At 35.4% G+C, this 21,275-nt stretch overlaps 1 protein-coding gene across 1 annotated transcript; it reads right to left on the bottom strand.

The window, feature by feature from the left end:
• Positions 1-1,499: 1,499 nt before the first annotated feature.
• Positions 1,500-21,156, bottom strand: Pcif1 (Phosphorylated CTD-interacting factor 1). Its single transcript, XM_089651576.1, has 6 exons — positions 21,145-21,156; positions 19,817-20,821; positions 17,802-18,119; positions 17,292-17,569; positions 15,320-15,589; positions 1,500-7,415 (listed from the first exon to the last, which is right to left on the bottom strand). Exons 2-6 carry the CDS (start codon positions 20,768-20,770, stop codon positions 7,217-7,219), a joined length of 2,019 nt encoding a protein of 672 aa, XP_089507702.1. The 5' UTR covers positions 20,771-20,821; positions 21,145-21,156; the 3' UTR covers positions 1,500-7,216.
• Between the last annotated feature and the right edge of the window lie 119 nt (positions 21,157-21,275).

The following is a 21,275-nucleotide window of genomic DNA, read 5'->3' as shown; positions in this document are numbered from 1 at the left end:
CCCTACAGGAGATAATAGTTTCCCTGCTCTGCGATTTCATTCTTTTGGTTAACAAGGTCGGCAGTTTACTAACTCGCCGATCTCAATTCAAATTCATACCTACATTCCCAACTTTCAATTCTTTCCTAAAGCGTAGACTGTATACGGAGAGTTCCCGTGGGCCTATTGCGCTTTCTCCCATTTCCTTTAAGTTTTGTTTCCAGGTCTCCGGTTTTTAATCCTGTAGTGGTAAGGATTTACCCAGGAAGTTCCTCTTTATTTGGGTTCCCCGAGGGCCCCTAATTTTTTTGTTTGAATGATCCATTTTGGTCCCACGAGTATATAGGAAAATAGGAGGTCCGCCTTAAGTGCTGGGGTAAGATCTAAATCAGGCATATCCAACCTACGGCCCAATTGAAGACTTTTTGCGGCCCAAAATGAAGTTTTCAGCTTTCAGTTGAAGTGTTTTGGTATCCATGCAAGAAAAAAAATCGTTACATTTATGTTATATTTTGTGAAATTAGAACTTTTTTGTTATTAGACCTCAGATTCTCTATGGAGGTTTTGATTTATTGCTTGAAAAGTGCCAGGCGCATGGCTGAACAAAGAATTTATTTTCGCAAGCAATTCCAAAAAGAACACACAGGCGCGTGTATAGTGGAGAGCGAGAGAGCAGCTAGCACGCCGGTTAAACACATGCCATTTTTTAAAATTTATAACACACCAAGGGCAAAGAAGTGGAAGATGGAGTATTTAAAGGAGAGTAATAATTCTGTGAAAACATAAAACGCATTACCAATGATTCCTTTTACATCACAATGTCTGAAGATGTCAAGCAATAAATTAAAACCCCCATTTATACTTGTTATGTTTATGCCGGCTCCACACGTTCTTGAGCAGAATACAATAGTTAGACGGCTGTAGTCTGAACATTGACCAATCGAGTAATCGTACACTTTTTAAGCAACTGTGCATTGTTTACTTGTGTTAGCAGTGATGCCATTCCTACCGAAATGTTGGTAAAAATCATATCTTCAGAAATTCTCTAACCCCCCCTTCCCCTAGGAAGCGACGTATTGTAGGGAAATTGTAACTTGGGAAATGATTCCTCCCCCAGGATGAGAATTATTCATAATGTGAAAGTGACCCTCAGAGGATTATCTCAGAGGCACCCTTCGTGACACTGTACCCTGGCGTCATTCAGGGGAATGACCAAGGTAGCTCACTCCATGGCTCTGGATGGCTATTGCAGGTCAAGTTTCTACTTTCTGAGCAATGAGTTCCCCACACACCACACACTAAATAGTAAGTGTAAATAAAAAAAAAACATTTATTTTAGAGACATTTTACTCTGTGCAGTTTTTTAAAGAATATATTTACAAAAGTTGCGCAAGTATTATAATATTATGTACAATGCTATAATAATATTTACAAGTTTTGATTATTCCTCTATACTTACAATTAATTACAAACAAAGGATAAACTCCGATACTCTATGACTCTATTAGAAATTTCTTGCGAAACGTTTAAGATAAATATATAAAAATGTTTCAACACTTATTAAAAGAAGTACATTGAATATAAACAAATACATATTAATATAAAGTACCATGAGAGATAACAATCGATAAACAATAATCTGAAAAAAATAAATATTAATTTTATACTTAATTTCTCCCAATCAGTTCTACAAAATTTGAACAGTTAAATAAATTGATATAAAAAATGAAATGGTCAAGGACTTTTTTCATGTGTATTATTTTTAAATGTATTTACATTTTTTTTTAATTAGTGTCAAGTTACGATCTACGGATAGAGCAGAACATAACTAGAACGACAAACATAATTAAAGTATAGTATTTATTTTTTGTAGATAAATATAAAAAGGGAAACTAACTAAGGTTAGTCAAATTAAACCCGTTTGCCGGAAGAAAACATCACAAGGAATGCCATTTTTCTTAAAACATCCAATATTTTATAAGTGTTAGTAAACAAATCTCTAAATATAGTTGTGAACTGCTAAAAAAAATTGTAAATATACTCTCATTTAGGTTTTATCATTCAAATGTTTGATGCTTAGTTAGCTTGCAAGTGTTTATTTGCTTTTCTAACATTCTACGCTGATTGTCAAACTAATCATTGCTATACAATAATAATCACACTCATAAGTTAACCAGATAAAATGTTTCTTTAAGTTCACCAGGTGTTTAGTTGGGCTTCACCGTTTTGGTGTGAATTAAAGGGATTCAACGTTAGAATACATATGAAGCAGGGTCTCCTGCGACCGTTTCCACAAACAATACGACAAACATTTTTGTTTTCGTCCACATTCCGTCTCCTCCCTTTGATGAAATATTGGTGGGCGTAGCCATCGACATTTTGTAGATGATTGATGAGGAAGACGTGTGTGCTCTCGGTTTTTCACTGTCAACTGTCAAGATGAATTCTGACGAAGAAAAAGTTCTTGCAATTTTAGCGATCGTGGAAATTATTGCACCAGGGAGGAATTACAGCTTTCGGGTTCGAGCGTACCTTCGACCTCAAAATTTTAATTTATATCAAGAATTGAAAATAGAGACAGATTTGGTATAGGTAATTTCTTTTGCATCTCGGAAACTGATTTTGAAGAATTAGTTTTATTTATTCAGCCAGGTATTAATTTCGCCAGAAATGCGACTTGCTGTCACATTACGGTTTCTCGCAACTGGGAATTCATATATGTACAAGCCTGATGTACCACTTTAGAATGGTAACGAAACGGCAGCTGTCATAGATTGTTCCAGAGTTTTGTTGACCACTCTAAAATAGACTTTATTTAAAGATGAGTTCCTGATAGGAACAATCATCCTTAGCACATTATTTATTAAACTCATAAATCGTACAAAAACTCTATGATTTATGCTCAAGTGACACACTGCGTCACACATGGTGGATGTCAAAAAATGAAATAATCCCCGCTCCCTCCTTCCCGTTTCGAATGTGCGGAGAATGTTTTCCATCAACCACAGAAAACACAAACATTGCGTTGTCGAAAAAATTTTTTAATGGGAACGCCCCCTTTTCGAATGTTTGAAATAATGTTGTGGAAACGATCGCTGGAGACGCGGCTTTAAGCGAACAAGAGATATAACCTTTGAAAGCAATGTTTTGAATGTTAATTTCATTGCTCTCTTATACATTTCTAAAATGGAATTTTTGAAACATTGTACAACATCATCAACTCACACACAATAAGCTGCCCAGCAATATTTTAAATAAAAAATATATATTTTTCAACAGGGAATAAATTCATTTAAATGGAACATGTCTGAAAAAGACAGCATGAGCATCTTGTTTTTAATGATTTTATAGGCAAGAATATTATGGAGATTTTAAACATTTATTTTTCAAATGATAACTTCAGAGACATTAGATTAAAAATATAATTTCTCATATTGGCTGGAGTGGAATTTCATTTATTAATATAACATCGTTGAGTATTTAAAATATGACTGGTATTTGATGAAATCATGGTACGTGTGCAAACACATTTTATACATATATTATTATGAGCTGTTGGAACTCGGTAAAATTGATGAAACTGTCACACTGGTAAACTAATGACGGTTTGAAAAAAGGTAGATCTATCTGTATTTGCTTCATTTATTCAACATGTGGAAAATTTAAATTTGAACACTGTTCAAGTAAATGTATATTTTTGAAGAATCTGAAAATATTTTTTTAAGAAAAAAGTAGCAATAGTACGGAATAATTTATTGCAGTCACCAGGGCAGTTGGGCAGTTAGTAGTCAAATGGAGTACAATACACCTAAATATAATACAGTCTATCCACCAGAGTTGGATTAATACGCTAGCACAATTCCACATGTTACTTCTATCTCTAGTCACTTTCACATACAATACAATATCTACCGATAAACTTAATTACATCTCTTCTTAGAAATAAAGTTATCTGTTAAGGAATAGATATACATTTACAATAAAAACCAGCTGGCATTGTTACACAATGAGATCAAAGATTAAAACAAGTGAAACATATTTACTTACCTTTACTATTATTTATAAATATGATAAATAACACAGGTGAAAAATTATTGTAGTTAGGAACAACTGCAAAAATATTGACTTTTACTGTTTCTTCTCTAATAAATTGCGCTCTTGGGAAAGTGTTATTTTTACTATCTAATTTTTTTAGTACAAAAGATTAAACAAAACACATCTGTGCAAGATTAAAGAATGCTTTTCCTAAAGCTTGTTACATCAAAAGTCAAATTACTTATGGCAATCCATTCTATGATTTCAACATTTGTATAATCTTACAATCTATTAAATAGAGGCTTTTAATCTATTTTTTAATAAATAATATCTATAATCCGAATCAGTCGAGATTATTTTAATTAAAATCCATCGTCATTTATCCAACCTAAACTCTCAATGAATTTTAAAGTACCAAAAAAAAAACTACTGATAATTCAATAAATAATAAATTATAAACATAATATAAATTCCAACACAAATATTTAGTTACCATTTTGAAAGGCTCGAAATTATCTGTTGTAAAATTTAAGTTTAAGAAAGAAAAGCTTATTCACAAGAAATTGCGACGGGAGTTAGAATCAATGTAAGGAAATTTAAATTATTATTTTTTTATTATAACACAATACAAAACTTTTTGTAAACCACATTTTTAATTGTTTATGTGTACTTGTTTCATCAAATGTGGAATATAAATAGTAAATATTCCACACCTAACAAGTTAAAGTTGTAAAAAAAAAACAAGACATACACATGTGGTTATTGCAATGATAAAGAATTTTCACAACATTGATTCCCTTACTATCAATATTACATCACGCCTTCAAATAATCATAAAATTCTTGTAATAGAAATAACTGACATTTTTTTATTTAAAAAGAAACACAAACATTCCCGGGTTACAAATTACCTGACAATATTTGAAAATCACCTACTAACACCACAGTAAGCGGAAAATGTTGCTTGTGTTGTGATGGAGGACTTAGCCAGCCGAGGAATTGAACACACTTGGCCTGGGTGGGACCCAAACGCGATGTCAACTCAGCCACCGACTGGTTATTTACAAATAATCTTTTATGCACGTTAATGCAACTATTAAATTATCGCTAGCAATAATTATACAATGCCTCGACGTTTTAAACCACTTCAAAATGGCAACCCAACAATACAGAAGCCTTTTGAACCGTTATATAAAGTTAGCAAAAGTAATGAAAAAAAAATAGGTTAACTAGGTTAGTTTAGTGACTTTATACCACTTTTCAAGCGTTCTGCATAGTCATGGCAAACATATTGATGAACACTTGCCGGAAAACAAAGGTTGACGTGATACGGCACATGCTGTCACATGTGTTTTGTGAAGTCGATGAAAATCAGTAATAAAAAATATTAACCTCGTGTGTAATAATATCAAGTACAGAAGTGTTTGTATTATGACGCAAATAGAGAGGCTACATACTACTACAATACAAAACTTGACTTCCCTGTCCATTATGTTGTATCGCATCCCTTACTAAAAAACTTATATAATGTATGTTTTATATCACATCACCTCTAACACAACATCAATATAAGTTGTATCCGTGAACACACTAAAAACATATTATTTGTTTCAAAGAATTTTCATCTTATTTCCTGATTGCTCTGTGAAAAAACTGTTAAGCGGCTTACCTATGATGATATGCAAGAAAAAAATGTAAAGTTGAGACGAGATAAATGTGAAATTAATTTGTGTAATACATCATTCATTATTATAAACAAATTTTGTGTACTCTGGACATTCCATTCTAGGACAAATTTGATTCCGGAAGCTCTTGCTTTTGTTGAATTAACATAATTATGCTTACAGGAACAATTTGAAAGTGTAGTAAGTCAGAGTGGAAAAGTTTTGGAGAAGATATTTTGACTTTTGATAATCGTTTTCTAATCGGCTGTGCAACTCATGGGGAAAATCTCCTTTGTATTTGATACATACTCTGTTGAATAGTAAAAAATCCAACCATTTGATAACGTAGTATACATTATGTACTTTATTTGTATGGCTCAAACCGAGACAAAACTGTTATGAAAAGTCAACATCTAATATTATGTTCTGTCACTGTGGAATAATGCATTAGCAAGGATGGAATCTTTTCTAATGAATACCATATGTTGGAAAGCTATGGCTTGAACTCTAGAGAGATAGCATCTCTGTTTTTACCCGATTCAGGCTTCTCTTCTCCTCTTTTAAGAGCAAATGTAGCCCAGTTGCTCAGCGCAAAACGTATATTAGTCTGCAATCTAGTTGAAAGAAAGCAATCGTGTCAGTCATGTGTTTGGTGTCCGCTCACATCCGCTGCATTTCCAAATTAGTAGATACTCTGAGCATCGCCGTGGTGAAAGACAACCACTCCGATCGAATTGAAATGTCGCTTTAAATGGCTTTTGCCATGTTTGGTGACCAGATCTGAATAGCCGGGTACTTCCCCCACTTTCCCCTGTTTCGTATTCTTCCCCTCCCCAAACTTCGAGCCTCACAACATACCACATGGGGATGCAGTAGTCTGACTGGTTCCGTTTAGCAGAGAGCAGTTGGGACTCTTGTGCAGCATTAAGATTTAAAAAATTAACAAGCATTAGAGGAATCTGGAATCATTGAGACTGCGCCCTTAATAGGATTGCAATAACCTTTTGAAAACAAACTATCCCACCACGTGGCGTGTTTTTAAACAATGTAATGGATAAAGTCACGTTAGAATAACTTTATTTCAACGCACTAATGCATAATATTAATTCTATTTAACTGTACACAGTACAGCTTTACACTCATATAAAATCTTATTAAAACAGTCCGCACGCAGCGATGAAAAATGGACATCCAAAAAATATTCAACTCTTATAATATCTAAAGCGATAAATTTTTAATATGATGTCCTTTATAAGGACTGGTTCCATAAGGGGATTATGTACAATTATAATTAAATTACACCACCAAGAGAGTGAATATTTTATTCTTTAAAACAACACTAACAATAGCGTTGGCACTTTTTTTTATAATCAGCACTTTAATAATATTAACCCTTTAAACGCTGATCGCCAAGAGGAGCTCATAGCAAGTGTCGCCTGTAATGTAATTTTTTTTCAGGTGGTAAGTTAAATCATAAAAATTTGTCCTACATACATGTAAAAATGTATAAAAAGATGCGTAAGTCTAGCGGCATAGGTCTCACGTGATTCCCTGAGGGGTGGCGGGGGGCGCAGCTGGAGGTGTCTCCTTGCGGTCACGCTGGCGCTCCCGGCCCGGGCGCCACGCGTCCAGCAGAGCCTCCACACGCTCCTCTGTGGGCCCCCAACGTGCCTGACCCGCCCCGTTCTGGAGCCACACTACCAGGGTGCCTTGGGAAGAGCGGAAATGCACATCGGTTCTGAAATAAATCAAGTATCATGATGAGTGGATACTTAGGGTAGTGGTTACACCAGGACAAGTGGGTCCAGAAATGGAGGGTCATTTCTATATAAGTAAAAGGCAATTTCCATATTTCTGAACCCTGTAGATTCATAAACTACTAACCAGATATTGCTGAAAATTTCAAAGTTTGTTCTTATTAGTGCCACAAGTGTTTAAAGAGGGGTATCAGGGACGTTCGAGGAAGACTTAAAGTGTTATCTCTGTACGGCAATCAGATACATGTCGAAGAATAGTAGAAAAAGTCGGGTACGCCTGAGGAAGACATGAATCAAATAATTATTTGTGGTAAATTGAGGTGTACGTGATGAACGAAAAAAGGAAAATGAATGACCTGGTGGTGAATAGTAGAAGAAGTTGGGAACACCCGATGAAGACATGGCACAATCAAGTGGAACAAATACTTAAAATGAGGCGTACATGATGAACGAAAAAAAAGGGGTGTAAGGAGAAAGTATGGCGTGGAAGTGGATGGTAGATGAAGTGATGATCAGCAAAGCATGCAACTCCCATTACTAAATAGTTACTGCTGTTATCGATATCCGCTTTCTCTCAATATTCTGTACCCTTACTCATTGATTTGTTTCTTGCAAAATGACATATTTTTGTTTACTGCGTGATATCTCCATAGCTTTATACCACTTTCATGTTTCTTACATATTCATTCACATTTTACAATGTTGACTTATTTTATACTCCATAATCTAAGAGGTAATCTATGTTTCATATAAGACTAGCTATACCCCGCCACGCGTTGCTGTGGCTCCTTTCAGAACTTTCAAGAGCATTCTCAAACATTCCGGAACCTTCTAGACTCACCGACACACTCCGACACTCAGTTTGCAATCTTATAGAACCTTCTTGAACTTTCTCTTTCCAGAACGTTCTAGAGCATTTAAGAACCTTCATGAACTTTCTGGAACCTTTCAGACTCACTGACTGAAATAATCTGAAGCATTTGCGGCCTTCCCATAACAAAGCACATTTTCATCACCCACTCCCAACCACCCCCACCAAACTCTCTTATTTTCGATGTGACACCAAGGGCTATCTACCACCATAACCACCGGTGGGTTTCAGTGGCCGGTTGTGAAGAAAATTAGGCGGGTAGGGAAACATGGGTTTCTTTTTATAATATACAAGTGGATCCCCCACAATGCTTCGCTATTGCTAATGTCTTTCTCGGGCACCTCTGACTTCTTCCACCATTCACTACTGTATACCACAATGTTACTGTTAAAAAACTACATTACATCGACTTTAATTCGACTTCGTATCTCATTACAGTGCAGAGATGTTGCATCGAGTATTCCTCAAGCGTCCCCAACTTATTCTACCATTTAAACATCGCTAAACACTCCTGGCACTAATAACAACCAACTTTAAAATTTTGATTGATGTCGGTTGACTACTTTTCGAATTTTGCGAGCACAAACATACGCAGGCTGAATTTTTATATATTAAGAAGATTAATGTTCCTCTTCTATAGAAGCTGGCGCTTATGTCTAAAAACCATTAGAAACCGGTTAGAATTTAACTCAACCATTTGGAATGCATTTTATAATACACGGTGTCCGGAAACTCGTAGTACAAGCGGGAAACTGGAGAATCTACACCACATGGGGAACCCAAAAAAACATAAAATTTTTTGATTTGAGCATTTTCAAAAAAAAAAAAAAAAAACAAAAAAAAAAATATTTTTCGGCTATTTTAGGGTTAAAGTTTTTTCTGGTGTTTAGGGTTGAATAACAGATGTTTTAACCCTGCAGAGCAGAAATATTTTATGATTACACCGGGTTAAATGAAGGGTGATTTCAAAATAATGCTTCAAATCCGAGTTTCTTCATTTGTTTTACTTTCAAATAGTTTTAATTAGTTGGGTACTTTGATCTTCAGTAATAATTTATAAGAAATTGATTAAAAAAAAAAAAAAATCAACTTCAAACTCGATTTACTCGATAACGAAAGCTCAAATAAAAAAAAAATATACTACAAAATCGACTCCAAATGTGATGTAGATTCACCAGTTTCCCGCTTGTACTACGAGTTTCCGGACACCCTGTATAAGATGTTGTCCTGCCACAGACCGCCTTCTGTGTAGGTAGGGAAGTTAAAATTTGTGGTTGTATGCATTTTTGGATGCAAAATCTGAAAAAAAAAAAAAAATTGTTGAAATTATATAAATTTTTAATTTTTTTTTTTAGATTTCGACAACAGCGCTACCTTTTGGGTCCAAAACTATCCTATATTTCATGCTGGAACCAACCATAAGCATTCACAAAATTTCATTGAAATCTGTTGGGCGGTTTCGGAGATTAGCGTGTACGAACACAATGACACGTGATTTTTGTATTTTAAGATATATTAGATTATATATTTATTGAAGCTTCATGTGTCCTACTTAATGTACCGCTCCATCTAATGTAGAATATGTCGAAAGAAGCTCTTACTCTAGTAAAATGATCTCATCATTTATATTCATTTATTACCAGAATTGTGGTGGTATTAGGACTAAAACTCAGGGGGCTATTTATTGATATGTTATCGAAAAACTATGATGTTATAGTTCTAGTTGAAACATGGCATGGTTGAAGCATGTAGCAAGTGTAAATACATAATGAATTCATAGATAAACTCATAACACGGTGTTCCGACGAGATAGGTAATGTATACTTACTGGTAAGATGGATAGCTGTCCGCAAGGAGCTGACAGCTTCCCGTGATGACTGGGATGACAATCAAATCGAAAAAATCTTCGTATCTATTCCGGTAAGGTCTCAATCCCATCATATGAGCAGTATACGTACCTCCTATCTTGCCTGCAACGTTTTATGATATTTTCTCCAAAAACCTAGAATCCGTGTACTAGGAGATATGAATCTACCTACCCTAACTTGGTCATTTTTCGAGGGCTGCAGCCATGGTTTTGCCTCCAACACGACAATATCGCAAACTTTGCTTCGAACAATATTATTGATGCTTACTCTTTACTTACTCCAATATAATTGTATAACTAACCGTAACGAAAAATACTTATATGTTCTAATCGCGAAACAAATGTATCAACGACCTTCTCCATTCAGAGGAGAGACACCACCCAACCCTAGAATTCAATATATCCTCAGTAATTTAACCAAAAATTAAAAACAATAAAGAGCATAGGCGCAATTTCAGGAAAACTGATTACACTCAGATTAATAATGACATTAATTTTATTGATTGTACAATATCTGCAAATTTGAAACTGCAAATTTATCAGCCGAAGACGCATTAGATCGTTTCCACGTAATAATAAACATAAGTTGACTAGTGATTCCCTAAAGTAATTTTTTGACAATGTTGAGTTTGTTGAAAGTTTTTGCTCACATATATCGTCATTATGTACAAAATTCTGTCAGATACGCTGCTGCTATGCCCTTCAAAGGAGGTAAACCATTTGAACCCGCCTCCATCAATGACACAATCGACATCGACCAACCAACAATCAGTTCATCAATCAACGACTCTGGACTTGCACACATTCACACCATTAAATTAACAGAAAAAGAAATGCAATTAAGTCGCTAGATATAAACAAGGGCGTGGGTCACAACGGAATACCGGCGTTTTTACTAAGATCTGCTGCGTCGTCACTGTGTGTGCCGTTTACCATAATCTATATAAATAAAAATGTAAATGTTCGTTTGTTCAAAATCTTAAATCTCCGAAAGTTCTTCACCGATTACTTAGAAATTGTGACAGATTTGAATACGCGTGTGTTTTAATATACTTATATTATATAGATGTCACCTGTGACAGCTAAAAACATGCTTTTTTTTAAAAACAGCGCCATGGGTTGGACGTAAAAGCAACACGCGCTATTGTTTCTCTATGTACACAGACAGACTGTGCCATCACAATGCGTAACGGGTACTGAAAATACTGTCCTGGTGTTGAAAAATTCCTCTTATAATACCTTACCATACTACTTGTCTATTTTAGATTGATTATCAATTAATAACGTCAACATCCCTTATCGCTCGATGAATATAACAGTCCATATTGATGAAATTATACAATATACGTATATATTTTATTTATTGTTATTAAGTTTAATTTGTAGAACTCCATTTTAATTTTTATTTTTTATATATTCAATAATATTATTATTGGGTTTATAAAAACAGTTTATTTTTAAACAAGTTCTGCTGTGTAATTATTATTACGCGTGACAGCTGTTTCGCCCTCTGAAGGCATTATCAAACTGTGGGTAGCCCACTTACAGACGATACATTTATATTATTTCTAGGTAGGTATTTTAATTTCAATTACTGATTTCTTAATTGATTTTTGAGTAAAATATTAGAAATTATTAATGGTTATTACCCCAGCAAAGTTTCCCCAATTAGTGTAATGTTTAAATTTGACTGAATGTCTTAATGTTAGTTATTCCCAAACGATGACTCATAGGGTTATTTTAATAGCATAATTAAGTACTTCATAGTGTACTCATATTTGCCCTAGGTTTGAAGATATCTAGTAGGGGTGAACGAATTATATTTGTTTGTTCATTAATTAGAATAGCTTTCGGATTATTAGAGTTTTTGTTAATTTCTAACTGTTCTAAAAGATTCAGTTTACGGCCTTTATTTTGAACGTGTAACGGAGTTGGTTTATTATTATCATTAAGTGAGTGATTTTCATCTAGGAGATGTTTGGCAAATTGAGATTGCATTTTATTATTATTTTTAAAAGATCTAATATGTTCTTTGAACCTAGTGTTAAAGGACCGGCCCGTTTGTCCAACATAAACAGCGTTGCATTCGTCACACTGGAGTTTATAAATGCCACTATTTTGTAATTTGAGTACCTTACTTTTTGAGTTTTTAAGAGATGATCCTAAGTTATTATTTGTGCGGAAGGCAATATCTAAGCCAGACTTTTTGAGGACTTTGGCAATTTTATTAGATGTCTGTCCGATGAATTCTAAACACCCGAATTTATTATTCGGCTTATTATTAGTCGCTGGGTAAATTAATTTAAGGTTATTTTTGTGTTTGTTATTATTAATTATTTTTTCAATGTCTCTACCCTTGAAGCCATTATTTTTAGCAATAGTTAGGATTGTATTTTTTTCCTTCTCGTATGCTTTCTTGTCGAGTGGGATGTTATTAAGCCTATGTACCATTGAGTGGTAGGCAGATAATTTATGTGACCATGGGTGTAAAGATTTATAATTAATGGTCGTATCTGTAAACGTAGGCTTACGGAAAATTTCAAACGTATGTTTATTATTTTCTCTACCGATTGTTAGGTCTAAAAAATTGATTTTATTATTACACTCTCTTTCAACCGTAAAGCAGATTTTACGGTTGATGGAGTTAGCAAATGTGACAAAAAGATCTAATTGTCTGTTGGTACCTTTCCAACAGACCAAAATGTCGTCAACATAACGAACATAGTAAATGATGTGTTTGTTAAAGATTGAATTTAAAATTTGTTTTTCAATGTAATCCATAAATATTTCTGCAAGAAGTGGACTGAGGGGCGATCCCATTGGTAATCCGTCGTTTTGTTGATAGAATTTATCGTTAAACTCAAAGTAGTTAGTTTCCACCCAAATTTTAAATAGATCGAATAATTCTTTTTTAGTAACTGGGTTTATATTAGATTCGTCTAAAATATCTTCAATGATTTTAAGGCATTCTTGAATAGGGATATTGCTAAAGAGACTGACCACGTCTAAAGATATGAACTGGCAATTGTGCGGTAGATTTATGTTTTTTATTTTGTTTACAAGTTCGAGAGAATTTTTAACGCTATGTTTTGGGTAGAATTTAGTATGTTGTTTGAAAAGAAAGTTAAGTTTTAGAAAATGTATCGTCTGTAAGTGGGCTACCCACAGTTTGATAATGCCTTCAGAGGGCGAAACAGCTGTCACGCGTAATAATAATTACACAGCAGAACTTGTTTAAAAATAAACTGTTTTTATAAACCCAATAATAATATTATTGAATATATAAAAAAAAAAAAAATAAAAAAAATAAAAAAAAAAAAAAAAAAAAAAAAAATAAAATATACGTATATTTCAGTGAGATGGAAGTATGCTAGAGTCTCGGTGTCTAAAAAGGGAACTATTCTGCAGCTTAACAAGGCTATGCGGCCGATTTAGCCTGCTTAAATTTGATCGAGGAATGTCACGCATAGCGAGGATACGGACTGACTGATATACCGGGCCTATGAAGACATACTTCTATGTGGGAACCATTTACTTCTGGTGTGCCACAGGGATCAATCATGGGTCCGCTGTTATTTATACTTTTTATCAATACCATTACTAAATGTTTTATGCACCGTTTGTTTCTCTTGTATGCTAATGAAATTAAAATATTTGCCACTGTTAAGAATTTAGATGATTGTCTGCTCATCCAAAGAGATTTATTAAGAATTGAAGCATTTTGCAATTATAACAAAATTTATTTCAGTTACAACAAATGTAAACAAATAGCTTTACGAAAAATCGCAATGCTACAAACAAATACACCATTATTATATACCAATATTGGAAACTATTCACTCGAGCATGTATACTAAATAAGAGACCTAGGAGTACTTATTAATTCCAAACTTCATTTCGATGCGCATTTTGAGAATATTGTGAATAAAACTTACTGCATGCTAGGCTTTGTTATCAGAAACAGCTGTGTATTTCTAAATCCTGTAACCTACCTTCTTCTTTACTATACGCCGTTCTCAACTTGAATATTGCTCCTCCATATGGACTCCACTTAATGGTATCTATAAAGAAAATATTGAAAGCATCCAAAAGAAATGCAGCACCTCAATTTCAGAATGAGTGCATCTAAACGGGGAAACAAATAATATGATTTAAGATTTTCACGGCCAAAAGTATTTTTGTTATTTGTTTTTGGGGTATTATGCCGTGTTGCGCTAACTCCTTCTTTAGCCAATAAATTTGGCTAAAGAAGGAGTTAGCGCAACACGGCATAATACCCCAAAAACAAATAACAAAAAAGGGGAAACAAATATGCTATCGAAATACAAAGTCTCCACTCTCTCTAACCGGTAAACATACCTTGACCTCGTGACCCTGTGATAAAGTCTGGAATAACGTTATCGACTGTCCTGACTTACTCAAACTAATAAACTATAAAATACCGCCCAGAACAACTAAGTTTAACGACTTATTCCACATTAGCCGGTCGAGCACAAATGCTGGTGTGGGGGATGATCCAATCAGAAGAATGTGTGAATTGTTTAATCAAAATCAGAACCTGAAGGATTCCGACATATTTTTGATGCATGCAGTACATTAATTAGAAAATTGAAAGCTCTTTTCCTGCAAAAACACAACAACCTTGACATACTTCCTTCATACATGTACTTTCTCATTTTTCTGTTTAACGACATTTTAGAATTTATTGATTTTCCCTCTATTCTCTAAAAATTGTTTTTAATAGATTAATTAATAGATTTTGTGCACTTTCTCCCATTTTTTCTTATAAGATAATTTTCTTACATTTATAAACTTTTTTTTTTCTTAAATTTATATAAAAAAGATTTGTAAAGGCTTATTATTATTATTTTTATGACAGTTGTCTCCTGAATGGGATATTTTAAATTTTTTTATCATCATTGGCTATTCTGGGGAAACATCGTAGAAGTAAACATGAAATATTTATATTGTGTATAATCTGGAAAACAGAAAACAATGGCAAATAAAAAATCTTATTTTCACATAGTTCTGCAAATTCTCACCCAACAGTTGGGGTATTTTGACAATTTTCCTTCTCTGACGTTAAGGAAATAATATTATTGTGTTGGGCAAAAAAGAGGGTTGGAAGTCTAACACATATAACTTACTTGTTCATGACGTGCTGATAGCCGTGTCTGTACTCGTGCTCTAGCGCCGGCACCACAATCTGCTTCCGTTTAAAGTGCGATGCCTCCAGCTTGAGCAGCGCATTGGGTGTCTGCTGGCCCCATTCCGCCAGGAACACGATGAAGCTCAGCGGCTCGGCCGACTCCGACAGCAGGCGCTCCATGTGGCGCACCGTGGCCTCCAGTAGCTCCTCACAGTAAGGAGGGTTCACCTCGAAGGAGCCCGACACGGGTTTGAAGTCCAGGAACGGACTGAGGGATAAATGTGCATTTCTTTGTAAGATTTTCAAAATACGATTAAGTAACAATGGTAAAAAATGATTTATTATTATCCATCTTCTATTTATATAAAGAAGATTGCATGCAGCGGGTGGACGATAATAAACAGGGATAGCCTTAATTGGTTGAAACGCAATTTTAATTTCTCTCATGCAATTTGAATAAGTATTTTAACAATAATACAGAAATTCGTTTTTGGAAGAAGAAAATTAATGAAGAGCGGCTGATGATCTCTGGCACCACGAAACTTGCACCGTAGAATTTATGTATGGCAGCTCGCAGTGTTATTATTCAGTGGAACGATTTTTGGCATACATATTATGGCAAGTTTGCAAAAACGTTTTGAGCTTGTCAAAACATCCTTTATTTCTTTTTAAAGAACTGACCCCCACATGACTTCACTTTTTAAATTAAATGTTTAAGAATCTCAGAAACAAAACATGAGTGTTGACCAGATAGGTAGAAACTGATGGACTGCAATATCGAAAGATTGGAAATCCGAGCAATTAATTACTTACAATTAATAAGTTTGCGAATGAACAACTACCGCCAACTAGGAACAAAAATGAAGAAGTTTTGAAGTTGAGAAATTCCGCTGTGTCTATATCGTGCTCTTAAACATTTTTGATATATATTTTTTTTTAAATTGTTTTTTAGATTTGAATTTTCAAATCAATCATTTTTAGATTTGATTCTACTCTAAAAAAATGTATTTTGAATAGTGAAGGTTTTGCAGTTCAACTCAGCTTAGTGGCGTTTTGGAACCTGAACATTTGTTAATGGCAGTTTTGCACCTCAACCAGAAAGGCAGCCATGTTGGATTTGCGAACTACTTACATGTTTTCTCTGTTTAAGAGACTGGTTGAGGGAGACTTTATGACCTCTCCAGCAGGACTCCATCGCCTTCCACCGCAGTGGGAGGGATGGATACATACATCCGTCACTCCTGGACATACTGACCCCTAGATTCCTTCCCAGAACTTCCCCTCCTGCTTTCCTAAAAAGACCCTCCACACAGGATTCCAAAAGATAATATAGGCCCTGAGGGGAATTATTTTCCTCAGGGCCTCCTGTGTCGAGCTAATGTAAAAAATCCTAGAACTACTTAGAACGAAAATTATTTTTAATTGCAACAGTAATATCAGGACTGAGTCATTTAGATTTCGCTTGTAACTAGATTGCGTGCAGTTGGCAATACTTTCACAGAAATTGTAGATATGTTCAATTGCACGGAATATAGTTACAAGAAGGCTGTAATAACATACCTCAGTAATAAATAATAATTAAGGTTAGCATAATACTATTTATCTGCGTGGATACTATAATTTTAAATGCCAATTTTACTTCACTGATTACTGTTCCACTGAATTATTATGTACATATTACCACATGTTTGTAAAAGCGCATAGGGACATATAATATATAAAAAAATATTAAGAACAATGATGGATACGAGAATGGACTGTATGTATATTCGCTCATATACAGATAATGTATAAACCTCTTTTGTACGTTTTATAAGGTAGATCTTTTCAACGCCCATCATGCAGCACATTTTGTATACACATGTATACTTTAGTGGAACTTCACGGATCACATATGCGACATCCACGTACAGGAATAGCTGCTGATGGACATAACGTGTGACAATAGCGTAGATCACATTAATACATACCCTCTAGATCCGAAATAGCTGTCTGAGTCAGAGAAGGAGGAACAATACTGGCGGAAGTAGCAGTTGAGCGGGCTGGCGAAGCACTCGAAGGTAACGCCAAACATGCGGTTGAGGCACTCAAATACGGTGACGGGCAGCGAGGACTGCGTGATGTGGCTCTCGCAGGCTGGGCCTGCCGCGCCCAGGAACGCTGAGTAGCGCTTAATCATGCACCACACGCGCGCCAGAAACAGCTCAAACTTCTTGTCGTCGAAACAGCTGTAGCGGTACAGGTGCTCCTGGAAAGAAAAGAGGGATTGAGTCATGCATCAACTAGTATATACTAGTGACATTTGGATACATGAAAGCTAATGACAAAGCAACTCCGATCGTTATCACCCTGGTGAAAGAACTTCCTTCAGCCTCGCAACATACCCCAATTGAGGATACCGTAGCCCCACTGGCTCTGGACAGCGGACAGCAGTTTGGACTTTAGTGCGATATTCACATAGAAGAACCGTTTGGACTCACCAGCTTCTGAAGATGCAGACTATTCACAACGAGTGTATCATTCTGGAACCTCAGCATGGCCTGGTCCCTGTCCAAGTAATGGTCCACCAGGGGGGGTCGGGGTGACGGGATGGCAAACTGCACGGGGTAGCACCACACCTTCCGGAGTGCGGCCTGCTGCTGTGGAGCCGTCAGCTCTCCAATGCCGTGCTCCTTCAGCAGCAGGCTGTGCTTTTCCTTGATCTTGCGGGAGTACTCAGCTGACAGGTGGTAAATCTTGAGGCAGATGCCTTCCACCGATGCCTTGACGGTTTCTGTGAGGTGCGGTTGACACTGACGCTGGAATTTAAATTAAAGCGATTCAAAGTAAGTTTTATATAATGTCTACAAAGCAAGACTCAAAAGCATTGCAATCATCGCGGGGTATTACTACAAGTAGGTAACTCTGAAATCAGTTTTTTCGAGATATACACAAATCCATAACATTATTTCCTCGCCCATGTATGCCACAAACATAAAATACGTGCTTGCAGACATCTACAGGAAATAAAAGTATAGTTTTGTGCATAACTTGATTTTGGAGTTATCTAGTTGCAGTAATTACGAAACGATAAGAGAATCAAATTATTTTCTAAAGATATTCAGCTAAAGTGGTTGTTTGCTTTAAATAACTTGCTATAAAGCCTAAAAAAGCTATAAAGTCTAAGCAGAATTCTTGCCTGAACAGACTATGCAATAATTACAATAGCGTATTATCCAAGGTTGATATTTTCAGTTGCGAACTTACCAAATACAAGAGGTCCATAAAAGAATAGTTTGTGAATAATGTTTATGTCTCTATTGTTTATATCTCTATTATGAATTGATTTATATCTACAACCTCTCTCCATGGCTATAAATGTATTGTTTTGTAAATTTTTCGTTTTATATAATTTTTTGTTTTGTGTAAATTTTTTAATTCATATTCCTTTTTCAAAAATTCAATTTACTTATTCCATATTATGCTGTCTCACATAAAGTCACAAGGAGGAAACCCATAATTGGTTTTATTTTAGCTATATAATACTTATGTACAAACTGATTAAATGTAAGCTGTCGATTTCCCGAAAATGAATAAATAAATATTAATATTCAATAACCAATATTTTTTTTATTTTATTAGGTGTCATCTTTATTTATTGCAATATTGCAAAACTATCGCAAGGCGTTTAACTCCTTAGGAATATTCTGTCAGAAGGTCAGAGTATTTCCGCGTTGCAATAAAATCCTAATAAATGTAATATTTCAGAATGTATCCGAAAACTGTTTTGAAAGGTGATGAAATACTCTTTGAAATTTTATTATTAGAAATAAAGATACGTTTTTAGAAATGTAAATTTTTTTAATGCAAACATAATTTTTTTTAAATGGTTTACTTAAAATTTTTTTGTAACTAAAATAACTGATAATGAATAAATATATAAAAACAAACTTATTTTATTAGATAAATGTATTATAAACACTACTGTCACCTCATTTTTTTATCGTTTCATATAAAAATAGTTTCTCAGTCTCAAAAGCTTTTTTCAAATTGCGGTCGGAACCTTTGGTTTCATCACTATGAAACCAAAGGTTCCGTCATCAAATGTGCATCACTATGCACATTTTAATTATACTGTGGTTGACTTCTAGATTTGAATATAAAGCGTGGTGTTTTCTCTTTCTAACATTGTTTAGATCGTATTTCTCACCACAACCATAAGATTTGTTTCCAAAAGTGAACAAATTACCCTGTAGAGTTAAGTAAACATGTAATCATGATACTTATAAGAGAGAAATGTTGTAATATGATTGATAATAATAATGAATTATGTTATCAATTATTAACTTTGGTATTATAGGGTGAATGTGTCAGTAAATAGCTTGAATCATCAGATTCCAACCACAATGTGCGAATTCAGAATATGTTACACTGCACCACGTTGGAGCAGCATTTATGCAAATGGGTTATCCCCATTTATATTGTCATTTGATCATCTCATGGATAAGAAACATACCTTCAAATGCGCTAGTCTGTCTTGAAAATCATCATAAGTAGCTCCAACTGTTCTACGGAGCCACTGGAAAGTATCTTCAGTGTTCCATTTCACAACTTTTCTGCTTTCCGGGGATGCATTCCTCGATTCAATCATAGTCTTGGCAGCCTCCGCGTAGCGAGACAGCTGCTTTCTCGCGTCTCCGGTGAACTTTGGGTGGCCAAGTTTAATGGGGATATCGTTCATAATTTCTTCGTACATGGACCGGGATATCTCGGGGAAACAGTGACTCGGTAGCAGAGGATCACACCCTCCCTGGTCGCATACTTTCCGCTCCATGAGCCACCGATTGAAAGAGTCTTTGGGTGCATCAATAGATTCACGAGCATGACACAACTCTTGATAACATAACCGAAGTTTTGTTACCAGGGAAAATCTGTAAGATTCTATTTCAGGGTGTGGGTGGGGACTTATTGTGGGAGGTCTTTCGTAAATTACTACGTTAGTAGGAATATCTAAATCCCAGGGTCCAGCCAAAACAAATTTTTTGGGAGGAGGTCCATTGTCTTCGGACGCTCTCCGCTTCGGTACAATTTGTGCGGGGTTTGCGGGGCCGGGTCCACATATGCCGAGAGGGTCAGTAATGGGATCAAAATCCCTCTTTGTCATAGGCATCTCCCACATTGACTCCCCGGACAGTTTATTCCAAAAGTAAGGCCTGTTTTCTCTCTTAGACCAGTACTTCCTCCACCCTTGCTGAAGCAGCTCAGGGTGGATATCCTCCATGAAGTTGAGTCCGGGCATGGGGGGGCCCTGGGGCGTCTGGGGAGTGGCCTGACCCGGTGAACAGCTAGGGTCCCCTACATTTGGGGCTAGTTTTATAGGTGACGTGAGAATTTCCGGAGAGCTATCACTAGCCGTTAGAGTATCCCATGTCGATGGTCCAGCAACGACTTTATCCCTTACTTCGTTCATTTTCGACAAATTGTGCAATTCTCGTCGAAAAACAAAAAGGCGGGAGTTTACCTGCGAAACATCTGAAGTATTATAAAAGGCACAGGGGTACCGTACATCATTCCAGGAATCGAGATAATGACCCAAAGAATCGTCGAAACATGATTTCTTTACAGAAATCTGTGAAAATTATGTCAAATATCGTAAAGTCCACGATGATATGTGACATTTTATTAATAACATCCAAACATTCCCTGTTTACTAAGCATTCGGTATCGGGAAAGGTCTAAAAATATAACTTTAACTCGTAGCAACCTAAATTCATACATAAAATTTCATTTAAAGTCTAAGAAAACAACTTATATTTCGGAAATCGACAATCTTTAAATTTTTACCAAGCACAAACGCAAAACACAAGCTCCGCCATTTGCACATAGAATGGAAACACTGCAGATAGATGTTTCATGAGTACAAAATAAGTCACAAAACATAAATAATTACTTGAAGAAAAGTTCTTACCGACTGT

Source organism: Hesperophylax consimilis, chromosome 4 (genome assembly GCF_061612785.1).
Source record: "Hesperophylax consimilis isolate HC1 chromosome 4, BYU_Hcon_1.0, whole genome shotgun sequence".
Taxonomy (NCBI): domain Eukaryota; kingdom Metazoa; phylum Arthropoda; class Insecta; order Trichoptera; family Limnephilidae; genus Hesperophylax; species Hesperophylax consimilis.
This window is presented reverse-complemented; position numbering and strand designations above follow the sequence as displayed.

What these genes read in the sequence shown, in the direction of transcription:
- Pcif1 (XM_089651576.1), bottom strand. Translation starts at nt 20,770, where the DNA reads ATGAACGAAGTAAGGGATAAAGTCGTTGCTGGACCATCGACATGGGAT. An exon ending in GTCTGCATCTTCAGAAGCTG is followed by an intron (nt 17,570 to 17,801) that starts GTGAGTCCAAAC and finishes TTTTCTTTCCAG; the next exon opens with GAGCACCTGTACCGCTACAG. An exon ending in AGCTATTTCGGATCTAGAGG is followed by an intron (nt 15,590 to 17,291) that starts GTATGTATTAAT and finishes TTTATCCCTCAG; the next exon opens with TCCGTTCCTGGACTTCAAAC.